Source organism: Lepus europaeus, chromosome 11 (assembly GCF_033115175.1).
Source record: "Lepus europaeus isolate LE1 chromosome 11, mLepTim1.pri, whole genome shotgun sequence".
Classification (NCBI taxonomy): Eukaryota; Metazoa; Chordata; class Mammalia; order Lagomorpha; family Leporidae; genus Lepus; species Lepus europaeus.
This window is the reverse complement of record NC_084837.1, coordinates 65486280-65505937: the sequence shown is the minus strand read 5'-3', so window position 1 is coordinate 65505937 and position 19658 is coordinate 65486280. Positions and strand designations below refer to the sequence as shown.

At 42.9% G+C, this 19658-nt stretch overlaps 1 protein-coding gene across 3 annotated transcripts in view; it reads left to right on the top strand.

Moving 5' to 3' along the window:
- The window catches only part of TP53BP1 (tumor protein p53 binding protein 1), a 94725-nt gene that overhangs the window by 17668 nt on the left and 57399 nt on the right, over positions 1-19658 (top strand). For all 3 annotated transcript variants that reach the window (XM_062205772.1, XM_062205771.1, XM_062205770.1), the window contains exons 8-11: positions 2232-2398; positions 3673-3799; positions 5567-5661; positions 8506-8714. In XM_062205772.1, the coding sequence (XP_062061756.1) occupies positions 2232-2398; positions 3673-3799; positions 5567-5661; positions 8506-8714 (598 nt within the window). The remainder of the gene's footprint in view (positions 1-2231; positions 2399-3672; positions 3800-5566; positions 5662-8505; positions 8715-19658) is intronic.

Sequence of the window (19658 nt, the reverse complement as noted above, 5' to 3'; positions counted from 1 at the left end):
TTTTTCTAATGTGAAACGCTTAGCTTAACAGTGGCTAACGTTTTAGGCTTTTCTTTAGGAAGTTAGGGTTCAGCTAATTTTGCTGTCTTTTTTACCATGGGGAGTGGGAAAACAGGTGGCTCTTGTAAGTGTCTGGGAAGGGGCCAGTAGTGAGCGTCTCACATGTGTAAGTAGTATTGGTGTGAAGGAGTCTTGGTTTGGAGTTTGGGTTGTGGAGATCAAATGGAAAAAAAAAGCAGAAGGTAACGTCATCAGCACAGAGGATAGTACACAAAGCGCTTTGTTGGTACTGCTTTTTTTTTTAATTTATTTATTTTTATTTGAAAGAGTTACATAGAGAGAAGGAGAGGCAGAGAGAGAGAGAGAGAGAGAGAGAGAGAGAGTCAGAGAGTCTTTCATCGCTGGTTCACTCCCTAGTTGGCTGCAACTGCCGGAGCTGCACCAATCCAAAGCCAGGAATCAGGAGCTTCTTCTGGGTCTCCCACGCGGGTGCAGGGGCCTAAGGACTTGGGCCATCTTTTACTACTTTCCCAGGCCACAGCAGAGAGCTAGATCAGAAGTGGAGCAGCCGGGACTTGAACCTGCACCTATTTGGGATGCCTGCACTGCAGATGGTGGCTTTACCGGCTATGCCGCGGTGCCAGCCCCCTGGTGCTGCTATTTTTACTTCCACTGTGGTAGTCTGGATCAGATTCCCTTGTACAAATCTAGATAATAAAATATGTAACAAAAATCCTCAAGACACTCATCAGAAATTATGGAAAGCATACAACACAGCAGTGAGCAGTATTGAAAGTACTGCTGGGGTCAGCGTTGTAAGGTACTGGATTAAGCAGCTGCCTGTATGGCATCCAGCATCCAGTATGGGCACCCAGTCGAGTCCCAGCTGCTCCACTTCCAATCCAGCTCCCAGCTAATGAGCCTGGGAAATCAGCAGAAGATGACCCAAGTGCTTGGGCCCCTGTAGTCATGTGGGAGACCTGGAAGAAGCTCCAGGTTTCAGCTTGGCCCTGCCTCGGCTGTTGCGGCCATTTGGAGAGTGAGACAACAGATGGAAAATCTCTCTCTCTCTCCTTTTTTTTTTAAAGACATTTATTTATTTGAAAATCTGAGTTATACAGAGAGGGGAAAGAGAGAGAGGGAGAGATAGAGACAGACCAGAGAGAGAGAGCAGGGTGCTAGATTGGAAGTGGAGCAGGTGGCTCTCAAACCAGCACCAATATGGGATGTTGGCATTGCAGGCGGTGACTTAACCTGCTGCCACGCCACCACACCGGCCTCTGGAGGATCTCTTCCTCTGTCTCTTCCTCTCTCTCTCTCTAACTCTTTCAATAAAAATAAATAAATGAATAATAAATCTTTGACACTGGTGCTGTGGCATAGTGAATTAAGCATATGTCTGCAGTGCTGGCATCTCATAGAGGTGCTGGTTTGAGTCGTGGCTGTTCTACCTCTGATCCAGTTCCCTGCTGATGGCCTGGGAAAGCAGCAGCAGATGGCCCAAGTGCTTAGGCCCCTGCACCCACATGGGAAACCCTGAGGAAGCTCCTGGCTTCAGATACAGCCCAGCCCCAGCCGTTGCAGCCATCTGGGGAGTGAACCAGCAGATGGAAGACCTCTCTGTCTCTCTTTTTTTTTTTTGACAGGCAGAGTGGATAGTGAGAGAGAGAGAGACAGAGAGAAAGGTTTTCCTTTTTGCCGTTGGTTCACCCTCCATTGGCCGCCACGGCCGGCGCATTGCGCTGATCCGAAGCCAGGAGCCAGGTACTTCTCCTGGTCTCCCATGGGGTGCAGGGCCCAAGGACTTGGGCCATCCTCCACTGCCTTCCTGGGCCATAGCAGAGAGCTGGCCTGGAAGAGGGGCAACCGGGATAGAATCCGGCGCCCCGACCGGGACTAGAACCCGGTGTGCTGGCGCCGCAAGGTGGAGGATTAGCCTGTTAAGCCACGGCACTGGCTTCCTCTCTCTGTGACTATGCCTCTCACGTGAAAAAAATAAGTCATTACAAAAAAAAAAAAAAAATCTTAAAAAGGACAGGTATCGCAGTGTGTCAAACAGTACTTGAAATGGGCTGAGGACTTTGTAATAAACTAACTTTATTTCACTTTCAGTAGATAACTGTGTTGATTAGAGCTACTGAAATTTTTGGAATTATTAAAGAAAAACACACTAACCAGGGAAAGCTACTTAAATTTAGCAACTTTTTCTCCTGGTGATATGAATCTCCTAGGTCAGAGGACATAACTTCTAGTCCCAAAGTATGTCTTGCTGCTATGGAAGCAAAAGAACAAATGTCTGCTCAAGAACTTCTGGAAGGTGGACTGCAGATTGAGAAGTCACTGGAGCCTGAGATTTTGTCAACTCAGGAAGATTTGTTTGACCAGAGCAATAAAACAGGTACAAAGAGTGATTAGTTGCTATAGCTCCTCTAGACTGGGTCTAGACTCATTTTAGTTCTAAGGCTACTGTTTAAGTGAGAAAGCACTGTATAGGTTTGCAGACGCACTGGTGCTATGTAATGAAGATGTATTTCTAGCTAATCAGTGAGGAAAGTTCTTGGGAATAATTATCATTTAACATTTTAATATAATTTCCTCTCTTTTTGAAATGGAGACGTAGTTAATATTGTAAACCTAGCATTACGGACAAAATAGCCATTTCTTCTGTTACGAATTGTTTACTCAGTCTTTAAATCTTAAGTATGATAGTAAAGTTTAGGTTTTTCAAATTCACCTTGGTAGCAGTCTGCTTACCCATCTTTTTGTTATTCATCTATTACCAATAGGAAATTCATGTCTAGCAGAAAAGACAGAAAACTTAGAATACTAGAATGTGATTTGCTTCCCACTTCTTAAATCCCCACAAAGCTCCCATTCCACAACCTTGGAGAATTTTAGAAAGCATCAGTAATGACCCACACAGTGTAATGTGTTGCTTATAAAATGGGAAGGGAAGATTTTGTTTACTATGATGTAGGTTGCTGTTCATGACATTCAGAGGGTCACCAAGAAACCTTTTTTATTCTTATTAAAGCTATAAGGTTGTATTTAAGAAACTTCTTTACTTTTGGGATTAATGTAGTTGATTACTCCATCTATTGCTAAAAAGGGAGCAGTGGGAGTCTTCACAATGTACCTAAGTAATGGTTGCTTATAGATCCTTTTACTAATTAATGCATTAGTATTTTCTGCCTCCTTTGAGAAGGCCCAGGTTCTAATTATGAAAATTGCTGCATTCATATCATCAGGTGTCATGTGCATTGTTTTGACTTCCCATCTGCTTCATGGCATGAGATTTGCTTCACTTGGTAGACCTGAATAAAAGGCTCACTTGCTGTTTTATAATAAAAGCATCATAAGAAAGAAAAGTAACCAAGCAGAGGTATAAAGATTCTGGTTTTTAATCTCCAAGCTTATATCATGACAGAAAGGACCAAGGAACTTTTTTAATGAATTCTTTAATAAACCCATGATTTGGGAGAGAGTTAATGTTCACTCAAGATGTGTAGTATTGTGGCATTCCATTAATTATACTCCAGTTAGGAAACAATTTCTACTCTCTTGGAATATGGTTGGAAATTCTCTTTGTAGTGATGAGTGGTTATCTTTGGTAATTCAATAGTGTCAATCTGAGGAGTAAAATGCAGCCAGATTTTCTTCATTCTTCACTAGCTTCTAATGATTGCTGCACTCCTACAAGAGGGGAAGGTGGGTGTTCTCTGGCTTCCACACCTGCAACCACTCTGCAACTCCTGCAGCTGTCTGGTCAGAGGTCTCTTGTTCAGGAGAGTCTTTCCACGTAAGTAAACCTATAGTAACTTGGGTCAGGCAACATGTGCATGAGGGTCTTAGGCTAAGGTTGAGTGAAAGTTGCCTGCTAGTCCAGAATTCTTTTTGAAACCAAAAGGTAGAACCCAGGCTTTAGGGTTTTTGGGAGGGGAGCTTAGTGGGTTTATTGAAGGCAGATTTGTTTTCCCATTTGGAAGTTTTATGGTTTTAGGCCAGAAGTTTTTCTAGAGATGAAAATACCTGATTTTTAAGAAAATGTTATACATCCGAAACAAGCCTCTGCTCCTTCATTTTTCTAACAATTTTTCCCATTTAACAGTATAAAGTGGGGAGTAGGTTGTTACAGTTGATAGTACTTGTATTTCTTTATCTCAGTGTCAGGGCAAAGGGGTTTGCTTTTTTTGTTTTTGTTTTAAATAAAAATGTGCAGAGTCTTTTTTTAGCTTTATTTATTTTGAAAATCATATTTAAGAGAGGGAGAGAGGGGAGAAAGAGAGAGAGGAAGGGAGGGCGGGCGGAAGACAGATTGATCTTCCTTCTGCTGGTTCATTCCCCAAATGGCTGCAACAGCTGGGACTGGGCCGGTCCAGGCCAAAGCCAGGAGCCAGGAGATTCATCAGGGTTTCCATTGTTGGTAGCAGGGGTCCAGGCACTTGGACCATCTTTTGCTGCTTTTCCCAGGCCACCAGCAGAAAGCTGGATTGGAAGTGGAGCAGCCAGGACACAAAATGGCACCCATATGGGATGGCAGTGTCACAAGCAGTGGGTTTACCTGCTATATTGTAACACCAGCCCTCTGAGTTTTCTTTTTCTTTCTTTTTTTTTTTTTTCTTGACAGGCAGAGTGGATAGTGAGAGAGAGACAGAGACAAAGGTCTTCCTTTTGCCGTTGGTTCACCCTCCAATGGCTGCTGCGGCCGGCACATCTCGCTGATCCAAAGCCAGGAGCCAGGTGTTTCTCCTGGTCTCCCATGTGGGTGCAGGGCCCAAGGACTTGGGCCATCCTCCACTGCCTTCCCGGGCCATAGCAGAGAGCTGGCCTGGAAGAGGGGCAACCGGGACAGAATCCGGCGCTCCAACCGGGACTAGAACCCGGTGTGCCGGCGCCGCAAGGCAGAGGATTAGCCTGTTAAGCCACGGCGCCGGCCTGAGTTTTCTTATTAGGCAAAAATGGAATATTTTTTTTTTTTTTTGACAGGCAGAGTTAGAGACAGAGAGAAAGGTCTTACTTTTCTGTTGGTTCACCCCCCAAATGGCTGGCGCGCTGCGCTGATCTGAAGCCAGGAGCCAGGTGCTTCCTCCTGGTCTCCCATGCGGGTGCAGGGCCCAAGCACTTGGGCCATCTTCCACTGCACTCCAGGGCCATAGCAGAGAGCTGGACTGGAAGAGGAGCAACCGGGACAGAATCCGGCGCCCCAACCAGGACTAGAACCCGGTGTGCCGGCGCTGCAGGTGGAGGATTAGCCTAGTGAGCCGCGACACCAGCCCGGAATAATTTTTTATATCTCAAATTTGCAAATGAATTTTTTAGCACTTACTCGTAGTGCTTGTCATTTATGTTGTCCTTGCATCTGATCATTCACCTTGCCTTTATGATTTTTAAAAATTTATATTTTAGAAATGTCAGATGTGGGAAACAGTTGCAGCCTCAGGGGGCTGTTTGGGAGAAATGGTAAATATTTATCTAAATGATTATATATTTTTGCTTTTAAGTAAAAACCAGTACAGAAACTATGGCTATGGTAAGAAATAACCTGTGGTTCTCTTTTTATATAAAGGAATTCCTCAGATCTTGTTGCTCCTTCCCCTGATGCTTTCCGGTCTACCCCTTTTATCGTTCCTAGCAGTCCCACAGAGCAAGAAGGGAGAAAAGGTGAGCTCTCTTGTTCTGTCAATCTCAGATTAGAGGAGGGGGCAGCACTGCTTCTGCTTTGTACTTGAGAACAGCGTGACATTCTCTGTTCTGTAGAACTCAGTGTTTGTCTAACCTTCAGGGACATGGGCTAGTGTAAAGTGCTCCGTTGGTTCGTGATTTTTTTTTAGCGTGGATTCTTCTGAGATTTTTGTATTGTTGACACAAATAAAATGTTCCTTAAGGAAAATTTTTATGTTTTTAAAATTGAACTTCAGTGAAATAGTATGTTGAAGAATTAGTTACTACTCATGGCCTAGTAGTTTCCAGCAATATGTTAGCGTGTTTCTGGTGAGAGGGAACTAACAGGTGTTTCTTATGCTGTTTGTAGGTTATTTTGGCCATTACTACAATAGTTGTAGCTAATGAGTAGCTAGGAGCAGGTGATAAAAATTTTAATTTACTCATTTGCTCCTTTGAGGGTTTAATTTTATATTAATTGACTAGAAAGCTTTCCTTCTCACCTACTTTGTCTCATTGCCTAAACCTAACTTTTTCTCTGCCCTGGTCTCTTGTCCAGTCATGTAAAGTAATTTCTAAGTTATTATTTCTGTGAAGCCTTTTCAATGAATTCTATGATTTTCCCTTTTTCATTCTTTTATATAACAACAGTGTGGTTCAACAACTTATATTATTGAGCACTTAGTATGTGCCAACCAGGGATTGAAATTTTCTTGAGTTCTAGCTGTTTCTCTCTTTGTGTATGTGTATGTGTTTGTGTTTTTCTTCATTGCATACTCAGAATAATCCTAAGAAGTAGGTGAAGAAACGGAAGCACAGGGATTTCACAGCTAAAAAGGTATAGAGGCAGGATTTGAATTGAAGCAGTGCCTCCAGAGCCCGTGCTCTTTTTGTCGTGTTTTTATCCTGTATGATATCCTACTGTCTCTGCTCTTGAGTGATGTAAATAAATACATTTAACTATTTTCCAAGTGTAATTTATCCATGACAAATTTGTCCTAGATATCCTCTTCCTACAAATTTGGTCTCTGGCTATTTTCTTTTGAAATTGGTTATAGATTTCTGGAAGACTAATACCATTTTAAGCATAACATTGGTGACATCCTGAGGAAAAAAAAAACTGGCTAATTTTTTAAATTAAAGATTGGTTTATTTATTTTGGAAGAGTTACAGAGAAAGAAGGAGAGACACAGACAGAAATAGAGAGGGATATCTTGCATCTGCTGGTTCACTCCCCAGATGGTTGCAATGACCAGGGCTGGGCCAGGCTGAAGCCAGGATCCAGGAGTTTCATCCATTCTCTCTCATGGATGGCAGAGGGCCAGTTTTTTCCACCTGTAGTATGAATATGGGAAAAAAGAAAAATAATGGTATTAAAAATGTTTTCACTGGGCTGGCATTGTGGTACAGCAAGTTAAACCACTACCTGCAGGTGGCAGCTTTACCTGCTATACCATAACGCCAGCCTCTACATGCTTTATATATATATATGTATATAATATATATATAATTTTTTTTTTTTGCTGTCTATCTTAGGTTAACAGTCAAAAGCATTTTTACATGTAGTGGCTAAAACAAAGGGCTGTTAATGTGCTTTGTCATGGCAAGAAAGGTCAAAAGGTACAGTGAAATTACTGAACACAGCTGTGGTAGTGGATTAAAGGCCTCTAGCACATCTGATTTCAAACTAGTGTTAGAGTGATGTGGAAGGTGATGGCCACACTAAACAGCAAGAGTAGCTATTGAGGTTGGAAGTGTGGGTAGCCAGTATAATGAAAGTAGATTCTTAGGAAAACTAAGTGGCACAAGTAGTTTGTGCGTGGTCTAGAGGAAGCTGCGCTCGAGTCAAGTTGTAAGATAGAGGAAACAGCTTGATGAATTGAATACCTATCTAGCAAGACAGGTTCCAAGGAACACCCTGTTTATCTACAAGTAGGTAATATACCATGAGGAAACAGTGTTTTGTATTTTGTACGTGTTTCCTCCTGGGCAGTTTGTGTCAGAACCAGCATCCTCTTAGTTCTTTGATTTAAATTAGTGCTGGTTGGCATCAACAAATTTTTTTCTTCCTTTGTATTTGTACTGGCATTTCTCTGCACTTAGCAATTATTAATGCAAATAAAATGAATTCATAAATATGTTAAAATATTAGAGTAGTGAACAAGTTTGCTACTTTTCAAAATTTGTGGCAGAATATATAGTTGTTAAACTAATGACATTAGGGGGCCAGTGCTGTGCCTCACTTGGTTAATCCTCTGCCTGTGGCACCGGCATCCCATATGTGCCCCGGGTTCTAGTCCTGGTTGCTCCTTTTCCAGTCCAGCTCTCTGCTGTGGGTCGGACATTCAGTGGAGGATGGCCCAAGTGCTTGGGCTCCTGCACCCGCATGGGAGACCAGGAAGAAGCACCTGACTCCTGGCTTTGGATCGGTCCAGCACCGGCTGTTGTGGGCATTTGGGGAGTGAACCAACAGAAGGAAGACCTTTCTCTCTGTCTCTCTCTCTATCTATAACTATGTCAAATAAAAAACAAAACAAAACAAAAAACTAATGACATTAATCTGACCATTCCTACACAAAATGTGAAAAACTGAGCTATAGTCAGGAAAGGAGTTTAGAGGAGCTAATCTACCATTTCTTATAGAAGGTGTGGCTATCCCCAGATGAACTCTAATAATTGGGGCTGCCCCACCCCTAAGGGAAGGAAGTATTGCTGGGATACAGTTTGTTATTATTCTGTCAGCTTTTCTGAAAATTAATTTGTAATGTAATTGTTGGTGGTAATGCTGGAACATGAGTAGTAATAGTGAGTGATTATTTCTTTGTCTTTTCTGTCTTAAACCAGATGAGCCAATGGATATGTCAGTGCTAGCTGAAGAGGGAGGTGCTCCATTTCAGAAGCAACTCCAGGATGATGAACCAATGGAAATAGAAAACCCACCTCTCCCACCTAAGCCTGCCGTGTCACCACAAGCCTCAACACCAGTATCTCAGAGTACACCAGTCTTCACTCCTGGATCACTTCCTATCCCATCCCAGCCTGAGTTTTCTCATGTGAGTATTGTAGGTAGAATTTTTCCTCCAAACAACTTTATTTAGATATACTTCACAAACCATAAAATAGACCCATTTTATCTGTACGGTGTAAATTTTCTGCAGTATCACTGAAGAGTTGTGCAGCTGTCATTACAAATCAGTTTTAGAACATTTCAGTTATCTAGCATCTCAATACACTTAAAAATTATTTATTTTCATTTATTTGAAAGGCAGAGGAGAGTGTGACAGAAAGAGAATATCCATCTGCTGGTTTACTCCTCAGATACCCCAGTAGCCAAAGCTGTGCTGGGTTGAAGTCAAAAGCCTGGAAAACAGTCCAGGCCTCCGGTGTGGATGGCTGTAACTCAAGTACTTGAGCCATTATCTGCTTCTTCCCAGATGTGTTAGCAGGGAGCACAATTGGAAGTGGAGTAGCTGCAACTTAAAAGGAGTCAAATTCCCAAGCTACAGCTTAACTCTCGGTAGCCACAATGCTTTCCCCCACCATACAGCACTTTTTTTTTTTAAGCTTTTTTTTCCAAGTTATATGTGAACATGTGTAGTTAAAGGATAAACTATAAGCACTGACACAGAACACTGATAAAAATTTTACAGAAAATATAGCTGATATTAAAGTTACAGATGTTTATCCATGACTTTCATGGGAACGAATGTCTTTGCAAAGGTATCCCTAGCAGTGGGGGAAAATGATGCCGAGCCACAAAGAAAGATCTGACTTTTGGATGAACAATCTCTTTTGAAGAAATTGCTGTACCTTCAACATTTACTACAGACCGTCAGAAACAGCTATAAAACTAGCAATGAAAATTTGAGACAAAGGCATGATTCTGAACCAATCTAAGATTGCTGGAACTCAAGAGGACTAGTCAAATTTCTTTGGGCTCACTTTTTAAGATGCCTCAACCACTGCAGGCCATGCCTGCTGAATAATGTCTCAAGAGTTCCTTTATAGTATATCACTTTAAGTTAAGGGCTTGATTTTACTTTATTTATAAGCAGTTAAAACAAGACCTCTTTGCACTTCTGCTCTGAGGTAACCCTTGTCAGTTCTTTCAATTTTCTTTTTTAATATTTCTTCATAATTATAGATGGAACAGTTAAATTTTCACAAATTCTACTTTAGAAAAAATTTTAGTCACTTTCTATTTTCCAAATAGTTATGTAAAATCTTTAGTTTATTATTATGAGTTAATATTATGGTCATTTACACAGTGGTCAGAGGGGCTGATGTGGTGCAGTGGGTATAGTCACCACCTGCAACATTGGCATTCATATGGATGCCGGTTTGAGTCCTGGCTGTTCCACTTTTTTTTTTTTTTTTTAAAGATTTATTTATGGCTGGCGCCGAAGCTCAATAGGCTAATCCTCCGCCTGCGGTGCTGGCACCCCAGGTTCTAGTCCCGGTCAGGGCACCGGATTCTGTCCCGGTCGCTCCTCTTCCAGGCCAGCTCTCTGCTGTGGCCTGGGAGTGCAGTGGAGGATGGCCCAAGTCCTTGGGTCCTGCACCTACATGGGAGACCAGGAAAAGCACCTGGATCTTGGCTTTGGATCAGCGCGGTGCGCCAGCTGCAGCGGCCATTGTGGGGTGAACCAATGGAAAAAGGAAGACCTTTCTCTCTGTTTCTCTCTCACTGTCCACTCTGTCAAAAAAAAAAAAAAAAAAAAAGATTTATTTGAAAAGCAGAGCTACAGAGAGGCAGAGGCAGAGAAAGAGGGAGGTCTTCCACCCGCTGGTTCACTTCCCAGATGGCTGCAACAGCTGGAGCTGCACTGATCTGAAGCCAGGATCCTGGAGCTTCCTCCAGGTTTCCCAGGTGGGTGCAGGGACTCAAGGACTTTGCCCATCTTCTGCTTTCCCAGGCCATAGCAGAGAGCTGGATTGGAAGAGGAGCTGCTGGGACTAGAACCAGCGCCCATATGGGATGCCGGCACTGTAGGCGGCGGCTTTACCCATTATGCCACAGCACCGGCCCCTGTTACACTTATGATCCAACTCTGCTAATGGCCTGGGAAAAGCAACGGAATATGGCTCAGGCATTTGGGCCTCTGCTACCCATGTAGGAGATCTGGAATAAGGTCCTGGCTTTGGCCTGGCTTAGCCCTGCCCCCTCTTCCCCTTTCCCCCTCTCTCTCTCTCTGTCTTTCTCTCTCTTTCTGTAACTCTGGCTTTCAAATAAATAAGTATTAAAAAAATAAATAAATACCATTCACAGCATACCCTGTGGAACATTATTTTTCCATGTTTGCACACTTTAAAAAAATTTTAATGCAATTGTTTCTTTTCTATTTTTATTTACTTTTGAACCATAAGATTTAGTTATTTATTAGAAAGATAAGATAACAAGAAAGAAAGAGAGACAGAGAGAAAGAGGGAGAAAGAGATATCTTCCATCTGCTGGTTCACTCCTCAAATGACCATAATGGCTGGGGCTGGGCCAGGCTGAAGCCAGTAGCCTAGAACTCCATCTGGGTCTTTGATGTGGGTGGCAGGGCCCAAGTACTCAGGGCATCTTCTTGGCAACTTTCCCAGGCACATTAGCAGGGAGCTAGATGAAGGTGGAGCAGCTGGGACTTGAACTTTTGCTCATGGGATGCTGGCATTGAATGCAGTGGCTTAACCTGCTGCACTACAACACTGGCCCCAGTTGTTAATTTTCTTAATTTGTTTTGTTTTTTTGACTCCTTGCTTAACCCGACTTTCCACCAGTTGTCAGAATCTCCATTCAGAATATTCAGATGGCTCAGACTTTATTTTTTATTTTTTTGGAGAAAACTCATTTGGGCCTCCTGATTTATTTATTATTTTTAATTATTATTTTTTAATTTGACAGAGAAAGCAAACTTTGCTCTCCTGCTTCATTCCCTAAATGCCCACAGTGACCCAGGCTAGGTGGTGTTGAAACTGGGAACCAGAAACTCAATCCAAGTCTCCCATGTGGATGGTAGGGAACTGACTACTTGAGCTAGCTAACTACTTGAGGCTTACTGCTTCCCAGGACCTACATTAACAGGAATTTGGAATCAGGAACAAAGTTGGGAACCTTAACCATTAATCCAAATGCCCTGCCCTCTTTCCTGGTTTCTAATCTGTACTGGTGCCTTCTTTTCTTGGTAATTGATACGTCTGTTGGCCTGTTGCCCTTGAAGATTGTCTTTGCTTGCCTTTGTGTGGGTAGATAGCTCTTGAGCTCCATGCTTTCTTGCTTAATTTATGTTCTCATTTTGGATTACATTTTCTAGTAGCTTTTATTCCATTCTCATCCTTGATTTGTGGTTTTTAGGAGTATAGAATTCTAGATTGTTAATACTTTTTCTTTAAAGTTTTTGAAGGCATTGCTCAGTTTTTGAATGCCCAATACTGCTGTTGAGAAGCGTGATACCAGTCTGTTTCTTTCTTTTTGGTGTAGCAGTTATCACTTGGGACACTTGAGTTCCCTCTCAGAGTTTCTAGGTTTGGGTCCTGGCACTGCTCCTTTTTTTTTTTTTTTTAAGATTTATTTTATTATTTGAAAAACGGAGTTACAGAGAGAGAAACAGAGTGAGAGATCTTCCATCCACTAGTTTACTTTCCCAAATGGCTACAACAGGTGCAGCTGTGCCAATCTGAAGCCAGGAGCCAGGAGTTTCTTCCTGGTCTGCCACTCAGGTGCAGGGGCCCAAGGAGTTGGCCATCCTTTGCTGCTTTCTCAGACGCATTAGCAGGGACCTGGATCAGAAGTAGAGCAGTCGGGACTTGAACTGGTGCCCATATGGGATGCTGGCTCTGCAGGCAGGGGCTTTAACCAGCTGTGCCACAGTGCCAGCCCCTAGCACTGCTTCTGATTCTAGCTTCCTGCTAATGTGTACCTAGCAGGTGATGGTTGAAGTAGTTGAGTCCCTGCCATCCATGTAGGAGACCTGAGTTGAGTTCTAGGCTCTTGGCTTTGGCCTACTTCAGCAGCCTAGGCTGTTGTAGGCAGTTGGTGAGTGAACCAACAGATGAAAGATCTCTGTCTCTGTACAATCAACAAAAATAAATTTTAATAAGTTCATAGGAACTGTGTGTTATGAAGAAACTACAAATGGATTAAAAAAAGTGACCAGGGCCAGTGCTTTGGTGTAGTGGGTAAAGTAAAGCCACCACCTGCAGTGCTGGCATCCCATATGGGCACCGGATCAAGTCTTGGCTGATCCACTTCCAATTCAGCTCTCTGCTATGGCCTGGGAAAGCAATGGAAGATGACCCAAGTCCTCAGGCCCCAGCACCCCTATGGGAGACCTGGAAGAAGCTCCAGGATCCTGGTATCCGATCAGCTCAGCTCCTGTTGAGGCCATTGGGGGAATGAACCAGTGGATGGAAGACCTCTCTCTCTCTGTTTTTGCCTCTCTGTAACTCTGCCTTTCAAATAAATAAATAAATAAATAAATAAATAAATAAATAAATCTTAAAAAAAATGTGACCTATCTTTATCCTTCCTGGAGTCTATAGGAAGTTCACTTTGTTCCCAGTGTTTGGAAATTTCCTGACTTTCAGCTTGGGTCTATTTTTATGCACTTTATTGGACACTTGATAGGCCCTTTCAGTTTAGAAACTTAAGTCCTTCATTTTAGGGAAATTTAATTATTTCTCTAACTGCCCCCACCCCATTATTTTCTCTGTTCTTTCTATTAAAATAGAATTCTAATTGTGTGCATGTTGAAAATGTAGAGTAGGCTCCAGTTTTTCTTACTTTGTCTCCTACTTTCCATCTCTGTCTCTTTGTTTGACATTTTGGGTGATTTCTTCAACTACCTTTTTTTTTTTTTTTTTTTTTTAGATGGCTGTATTGATATATAATTCACATACCATAAAGTTCACCCATTTGAAAGGTACAATCCAGCAGCTCTCATTATATTCACAAAATTGTGTAACCGTTACTAACATCCTAGTTTTAGAACATCTTCATCACACTGTACCCCACTACAATCTCATGTTCATTAGCAGTTACTACTATTTACCCCAACCACTAATCCAGTTTCTGTCTATATAGATTTGCCTAATCTGGGCATCTCATATAAATGGAATTATACAAAAGGGCACTTCAAAAGTCCATGGAAAATGGAACTAAAAGATGAGTTTATTACTATGTGTAGTTTTTTTGTAATAGGCATTTTCCATGAACTTTCTGAAGTATTCTCAATATTACAGTCTTTTGTAACTGACTTTCATTTAGTATAATGTTTTCAGAGTCCATCCATGTTGTAATATGTATAAGAATTTCATTTCCTTTTGTTGCGAAGTAATACCATAGCATGTATATCCCACATTTACTGTCATCCATCCATCAGTTGATAAGCATTTTGACTATTTCTCCTTTCTAGCTATTGTGAATACTGCTGCTGTGTACATTCATGCACAATTTTCTGTGTGGACATGGTTTTATTTCTGTTAAATAGACCAGTGAGTGCAGTAGCTGGATTCAACCATCTCTCTTTTTTAAAATTTTTTATTTATATTTTTGACAGGCAGAGTGGACAGTGAGAGAGAGAGACAGAAAGGTCTTCCTTTGCCGTTGGTTCATCTTCCGATGGCCGCCGTGGCCGGTGTGCTGCAGCCGGCGCACCGCGCTGATCCGAAGCCAGGTGCTTCTCCTGGTCTCCCATGGGGTGCAGGGCCCAAGCACTTGGGCCATCCTCCACTGCACTCCCGGGCCATAGCAGAGAGCTGGCCTGGAAGAGGGGCAACCGGGATAGAATCCGGCGCCCCGACCGGGACTAGAACCTGGTGTGCCGGCGCCGCAAGGCGGAGGATTAGCCTATTTAGCCACGGCGCTGGCCTCAACCATCTCTTTTAAATTAATTAATTTACTTGTTTAAAGATGGAGTGACTGAGAGGGAGAGATCGTCCATTCATTATCTCACTCCCAACTGTTCACAAAGCCTGGGGCTGGGCCAGGCTGAAGTCATGAGCCAGGAATTCCATCTGGGTCTCCCATGTGGCTGGCAGAAACCCAAATACTTGGGTATCTTCCAGTGCTTTCCCAGGAGCATTAGCAGGGAGCTGGATTGGAAGCAGATCAGCTGAGGACAGCATCTCAACCTGCTGCACCAGAATACTGGCTCCTTCAACCATCTTTCAACCCTTCTCTGAGTTACTAATTTAAACACTTTTCTCTGAATGTTCTTTTTTTAAAAAAAGTAACATACTGTATTATATACTATTATATTTCTCTGAAGGTATTAACAGTAATTTCTTAGATTTTAGAGGGAAGTTTTCTCCTTCCTGGAATTTTTTTTTAAGGTTTATTTATTTGAAAGGCAGAGTTATATATATAGAGAGATTTCCATCCGCTGGTTCACTTCTCAAATGGCTGAAACAAGCAGGGATGGGACAAGCATAAGCTAGGAGCCAGGAGCTTCATCTGAGTCTCCCATGTTGGTGCAGGGGCCCAAGCACTTCAGTCTTTTTCTGCTGCTTTCCCAGGCATATTAGCAGGGAGATGGATAGGAGGTGAAACAGCTAGGACTTGAACTGGTGCCCATTTGGGATGCTGGCACTGCAGGCAGTGACTTAACCCACTGTGCTATAGTGTCGGCCCCCTTCCCTGGAATTCTTACTGTTTTTTCCAAATATGTTTCAGTTTTGTTTGTTTTGATGTCTCTTATTAGAGGCTTTCCTCAGGTGTCTAGTGATCCTTGATTATTTGCCGATATTTAAGAGTAAAATAGCAGAAAGATGTTTAGTAGTTCTGAACTAGTGTTTTGGGCTTGTTTCTGGGATTCACTGTAGTATGATCTGCTGGGACATTTTGTTAGTGCTATAATTTTAGTATCTTGGCTGTCTTGCTGCTGGTCAGGTAACCCAGGAAAATGTCTAATTTCATGTTTGCTGGCTATAGGCTGCCACTGTGTTAGATGTCTATTAATGCAGGAGAACATGGTGGGGATGCATTGGGAGACAGGTCCAGGTTCCATTCATTATGTAGCTTTTAGGGGCTGATGCTGTGTCATAGTGGGTGAAGCTGCCTCTGCTATTCTGGTATCCCATAGGGGCACCAGCCTGACTCTCTCTGATGCTCCACTTCCCATCCAGCTGCCTGCTAATGTGCCTGGGAAGGCAGCAGAGGGCAGCCCAGGTGCTTTGGCCCTTGGACCCACATGGGAGACCCAGAGGACGCTCCTGGCTTTGCATGGGCCCAGCCCAGGTCTTTGCAGCCTTCTGGGGAGTGAACCAGTGAATGGAAGACCTCTCCCTTTCTCCCTCTCTCTGTAACTCTGCCTTACAAATAAATAATATTTTTAAAAATGTATCTTGTTTTCAGTAAAGTACTTCTTTTTTTTTTTTTTTTTTGACAGGCAGAGTGGATAGTGAGAGAGAGAGACAGAGAGAAAGGTCTTCCTTTTTTGCCGCTGGTTCACCCTCCAATGGCTGCTGCAGACGGCGCATCTCGCTGATCCCAGCCAGGAGCCAGGTGCTTCTCCTGGTGTCCCATGCGGGTGCAGGGCCCAAGGACTTGGGCCATCCTCCACTGCCTTCCCGGGCCATAGCAGAGAGCTGGCCTGGAAGAGGGGCAACCGGGATAGAGTCCGGCGCCCCAACCGGGACTAGAACCTGGTGTGCTGGCGCCACAAGGCGGAGGATTAGCCTGTTAAGCCACGGCGCCAGCTGTACTTCTTGATATTGTGCCTCTTGTCCTTCATTCAGGGATACTTCCTTTCCAGGGCACAGGTGAGAAGGGGAGAGGACATGGTAGCTAAACTGCTTCTTAAATCGATTTCCAACCAGTCTTCATGTTTTTAGCAACACCCTCACCACCACTTCAAGAATTATCTGGTACTGCTGCTGAGTCTTGGATCTTTTGGGGGCTCAGGGTGATCCTGTGGTGTACTGTGTTGTTTCTGGGTTTTCTCGAGTGCTGGCTGAGGGATTCAGCTTCACTTGGCTGCTAAAGCGATTACTCCTTCAAAATATTTCTGCAGTCACCTTTTCCTCTGTTCTTCTCTTCCTGAAAACTTATGCTTTAAAAAAATCTTCTTATCATTACTTAGCAGGGGTTTCAGAAAGCAGTTAAAGTAGATTTGTGTATTTAATTCACTATTTTTATTTGAAAAGTACCTATTTTTTTCACTGTATTTCAGAGTCATGTGCATTATTCTTAACGAGCAACCACTGCCACCTGTTACTACTTTTGTGCTTTGGTTATTGTAGTCCAGATTAACCTAATTTTAATGTTGTAATCTTTAAATATTTGCATAAAGATGATTACAAATAAAAAGGGTAAACGTTATTTAGAAAATTTTTCTTTCTTCTCAAATACATTAGTATTTGTTAATTTCATCGCTTCTTTGACCCTTCAACAAGATGTGAGGGATGGGGAGAGAATTAGTAGGATGTAGTTTGATATTTAACACTTTTCTCATTCTTGGAATACATGTTAATTTTGGAGATGATGTCCGTATATAGATGATTAAATTAGTGATTTTTTTTTAATTTGAGAGAGTGACAGAGGAAGAGACAGAAATAGAGAGAGAGAGATCTTCTGTTGGCTGGTTCATTCCCCAGAAGGCTGCAACAACCAGCTGGAATCAGGAGCTTCTTCTGGGTCTCCCATGTGGGTGCAGGGGCCCAAGAACTTGGGCCATCTTCTGCTTCTTTTCCCAGGCCATTAGCAGAGAATTGGATCAGAACTGGAGCCAGTGGGACATGAACTGATACCCATATGGGATGCTGGTATTGCTGGTGGCTTTACCCACTGCACCACAATGCCCGCCCCATGAGTGGTTCTTAACTCTATACATGTGACTCCAGGTTTAAAAAGAATTTTTTTTTAAAGATTTATTTATTTGAAAGCCAGAGTTAGAGAGAAGGAGAGGCAGACAAAAATATCTTTTATCCACTAATTCACTCTCCAAATGGCCACAGTGGCCAGGACTGGGCCACACCAAAGACAGGAGCTTCATTTGGGTCTCCCATATGGGTAGCAGGGACCCAAGTCTTTGGATCATCTTCTGCTGCTTTCCCAGGCGCATTAGCAGGAAGCTGGATTGGAAGTGAAGCAGCTAGTATTAGAGCTGGTGCCCATATGGGATGCTGGTGTTGCAGGCAGTGGCTTTACCTGCTATGCCACAATGCCATCCCCTAAAAACAAAATTTTTTTAAAGATTTATTTATTTGAAAGTCAGAGTTACACGGAGAGAAGAGAGGCAGAGAGAGAGAGAGAGGGGTCTTCCATCCGTTGTTTCACTCCTTAAATGGCTGCAATGGCCGGAGCTACGCCGATCCTAAGCTAGGAGCCTGGAGCTTCTCCCAGATGTTCCGTGCAGGTGCCCAAGGACTTGGGCTATCTTCTGCTTTGCTAGGCCATGATTGGAAGTGGAGCAGCCAGGACTCGAACCGACGCCCATATGGGATGCTGGTACTGCAGGCGGCGGCTTTACCCACTATACCACAGCGCCGGCCCCCACCTAAAATATTTTTAAGGAGATTTTTATGTATGTATTTGTTTGAAAGGCAGAATGACAGAGATAGTTCAATAGAGATCTTCGATCTGTTGGTTCAGTCCACCAAATGGCTTTGATGGCCAGGCCAAATCCAGAAGTGGGAACTCAATCTAGGTCTTTTTATTTGTTTTAGAGAGAGGAGGAGGGAGAAAGAGAGGAGAGAGAAACATATACATTTGCTGGTTCACTCCCCAAATGGCTACAATGGCCAGGGCTGAGCCAGGCTGAAGCCAGGAGCCTGGAGCTGCTTCTGGGTCTCCCATATGGGTGCAGGAGACCAAGCAGGGGGCTGGATGGGAAGTGGAGCAGCTGGTTCTAAAACCGGCGCCCTAAAACTGGAATGCTGATATTGCAGGTGGAGGCTTAACCTGATACACCACAACGCCTGCCCCTGTTTATCTATTTTTTAAGCTTTATTTATTTGAAAGGCAGAGTGACATAGACAGAGATCTTCCAGCTGCTAGTTCACTCCCTAGATGGCTCCAACTACCCACAGATGCCAGGAGCCCAGAACTGTGTCCAGTTTCCTGTGTGGATGGCAGGGCCACCAAGTGTTTGGGCCATCCTCTGGTGCTCTCCCAGGGGATGGGAAGAAGAGCAGTTGGGACTGGAACTAGCAGTCTGATACAGGATGCCAGTGTCCCAAGTGATAGTTTAACTCACTGTGCCCGTTCAGTTATTTAGGGAACTTCAGTGCTGTGGATGATTAGGGACCATTAAGCATATGTCTAGATGCAGGTAGCTTTTAGGAATGTTAACTTTTTGTTAATAGGCTGGTTAACTAAAATATTTCTTTGAAATTCTATTTATATTATAAAGTTTTGGTTTTTAAAAAATTATATTAGTATTTACCTAGATAACACTTAAAATGTATTTACAGTGTTAAGTATATGCTTATTACATATGTGACTAGCTCTTGGGTAATGAAAATGTTTTGGAATTAGAAGTGAATGCCACTGAATTGTTCATTTTAAAATGGATTAATTTCATATTACATGAGTTTAATTAAAAAATTTTATAGTTTTAAGTGATGCTCTTATTAATATTTAGATATTTTATATTGTTTATTATAAATAAAAATAATATAGCAGCACACTGTGTTGTTGGTAAATCTCAGTTTACTTCTATTGACTAATTTTTCAGAAATGGAATCATTGGGTTAATGGGTATACAGAATTTCAAGGGTTCTGTGTTTTGCCAAATTGCCTTTTGAAATTGTTGAACCAGGGGCTGGTGTTGTGGCATAGTAGGTAAAGCCCCCACCTCTTATGCCGACATCCATATGGGCACTGGTTTGAGTCCTGGCTGCTCCACTTTTGACCCAGCTCCGTGCTAATGTGCCTGGGAAAGCAGCAGAGGATGGCCCAAGTGCTTGGGTACCTGCCCACTTGGGAGACTTGGAAGAAACTCCTGCCTCCTGGTTTCAGACCAGCCTGGCTCCAGCTGTTGAGGCCATTTGAGGAGTGAACCATTGGATGCAAT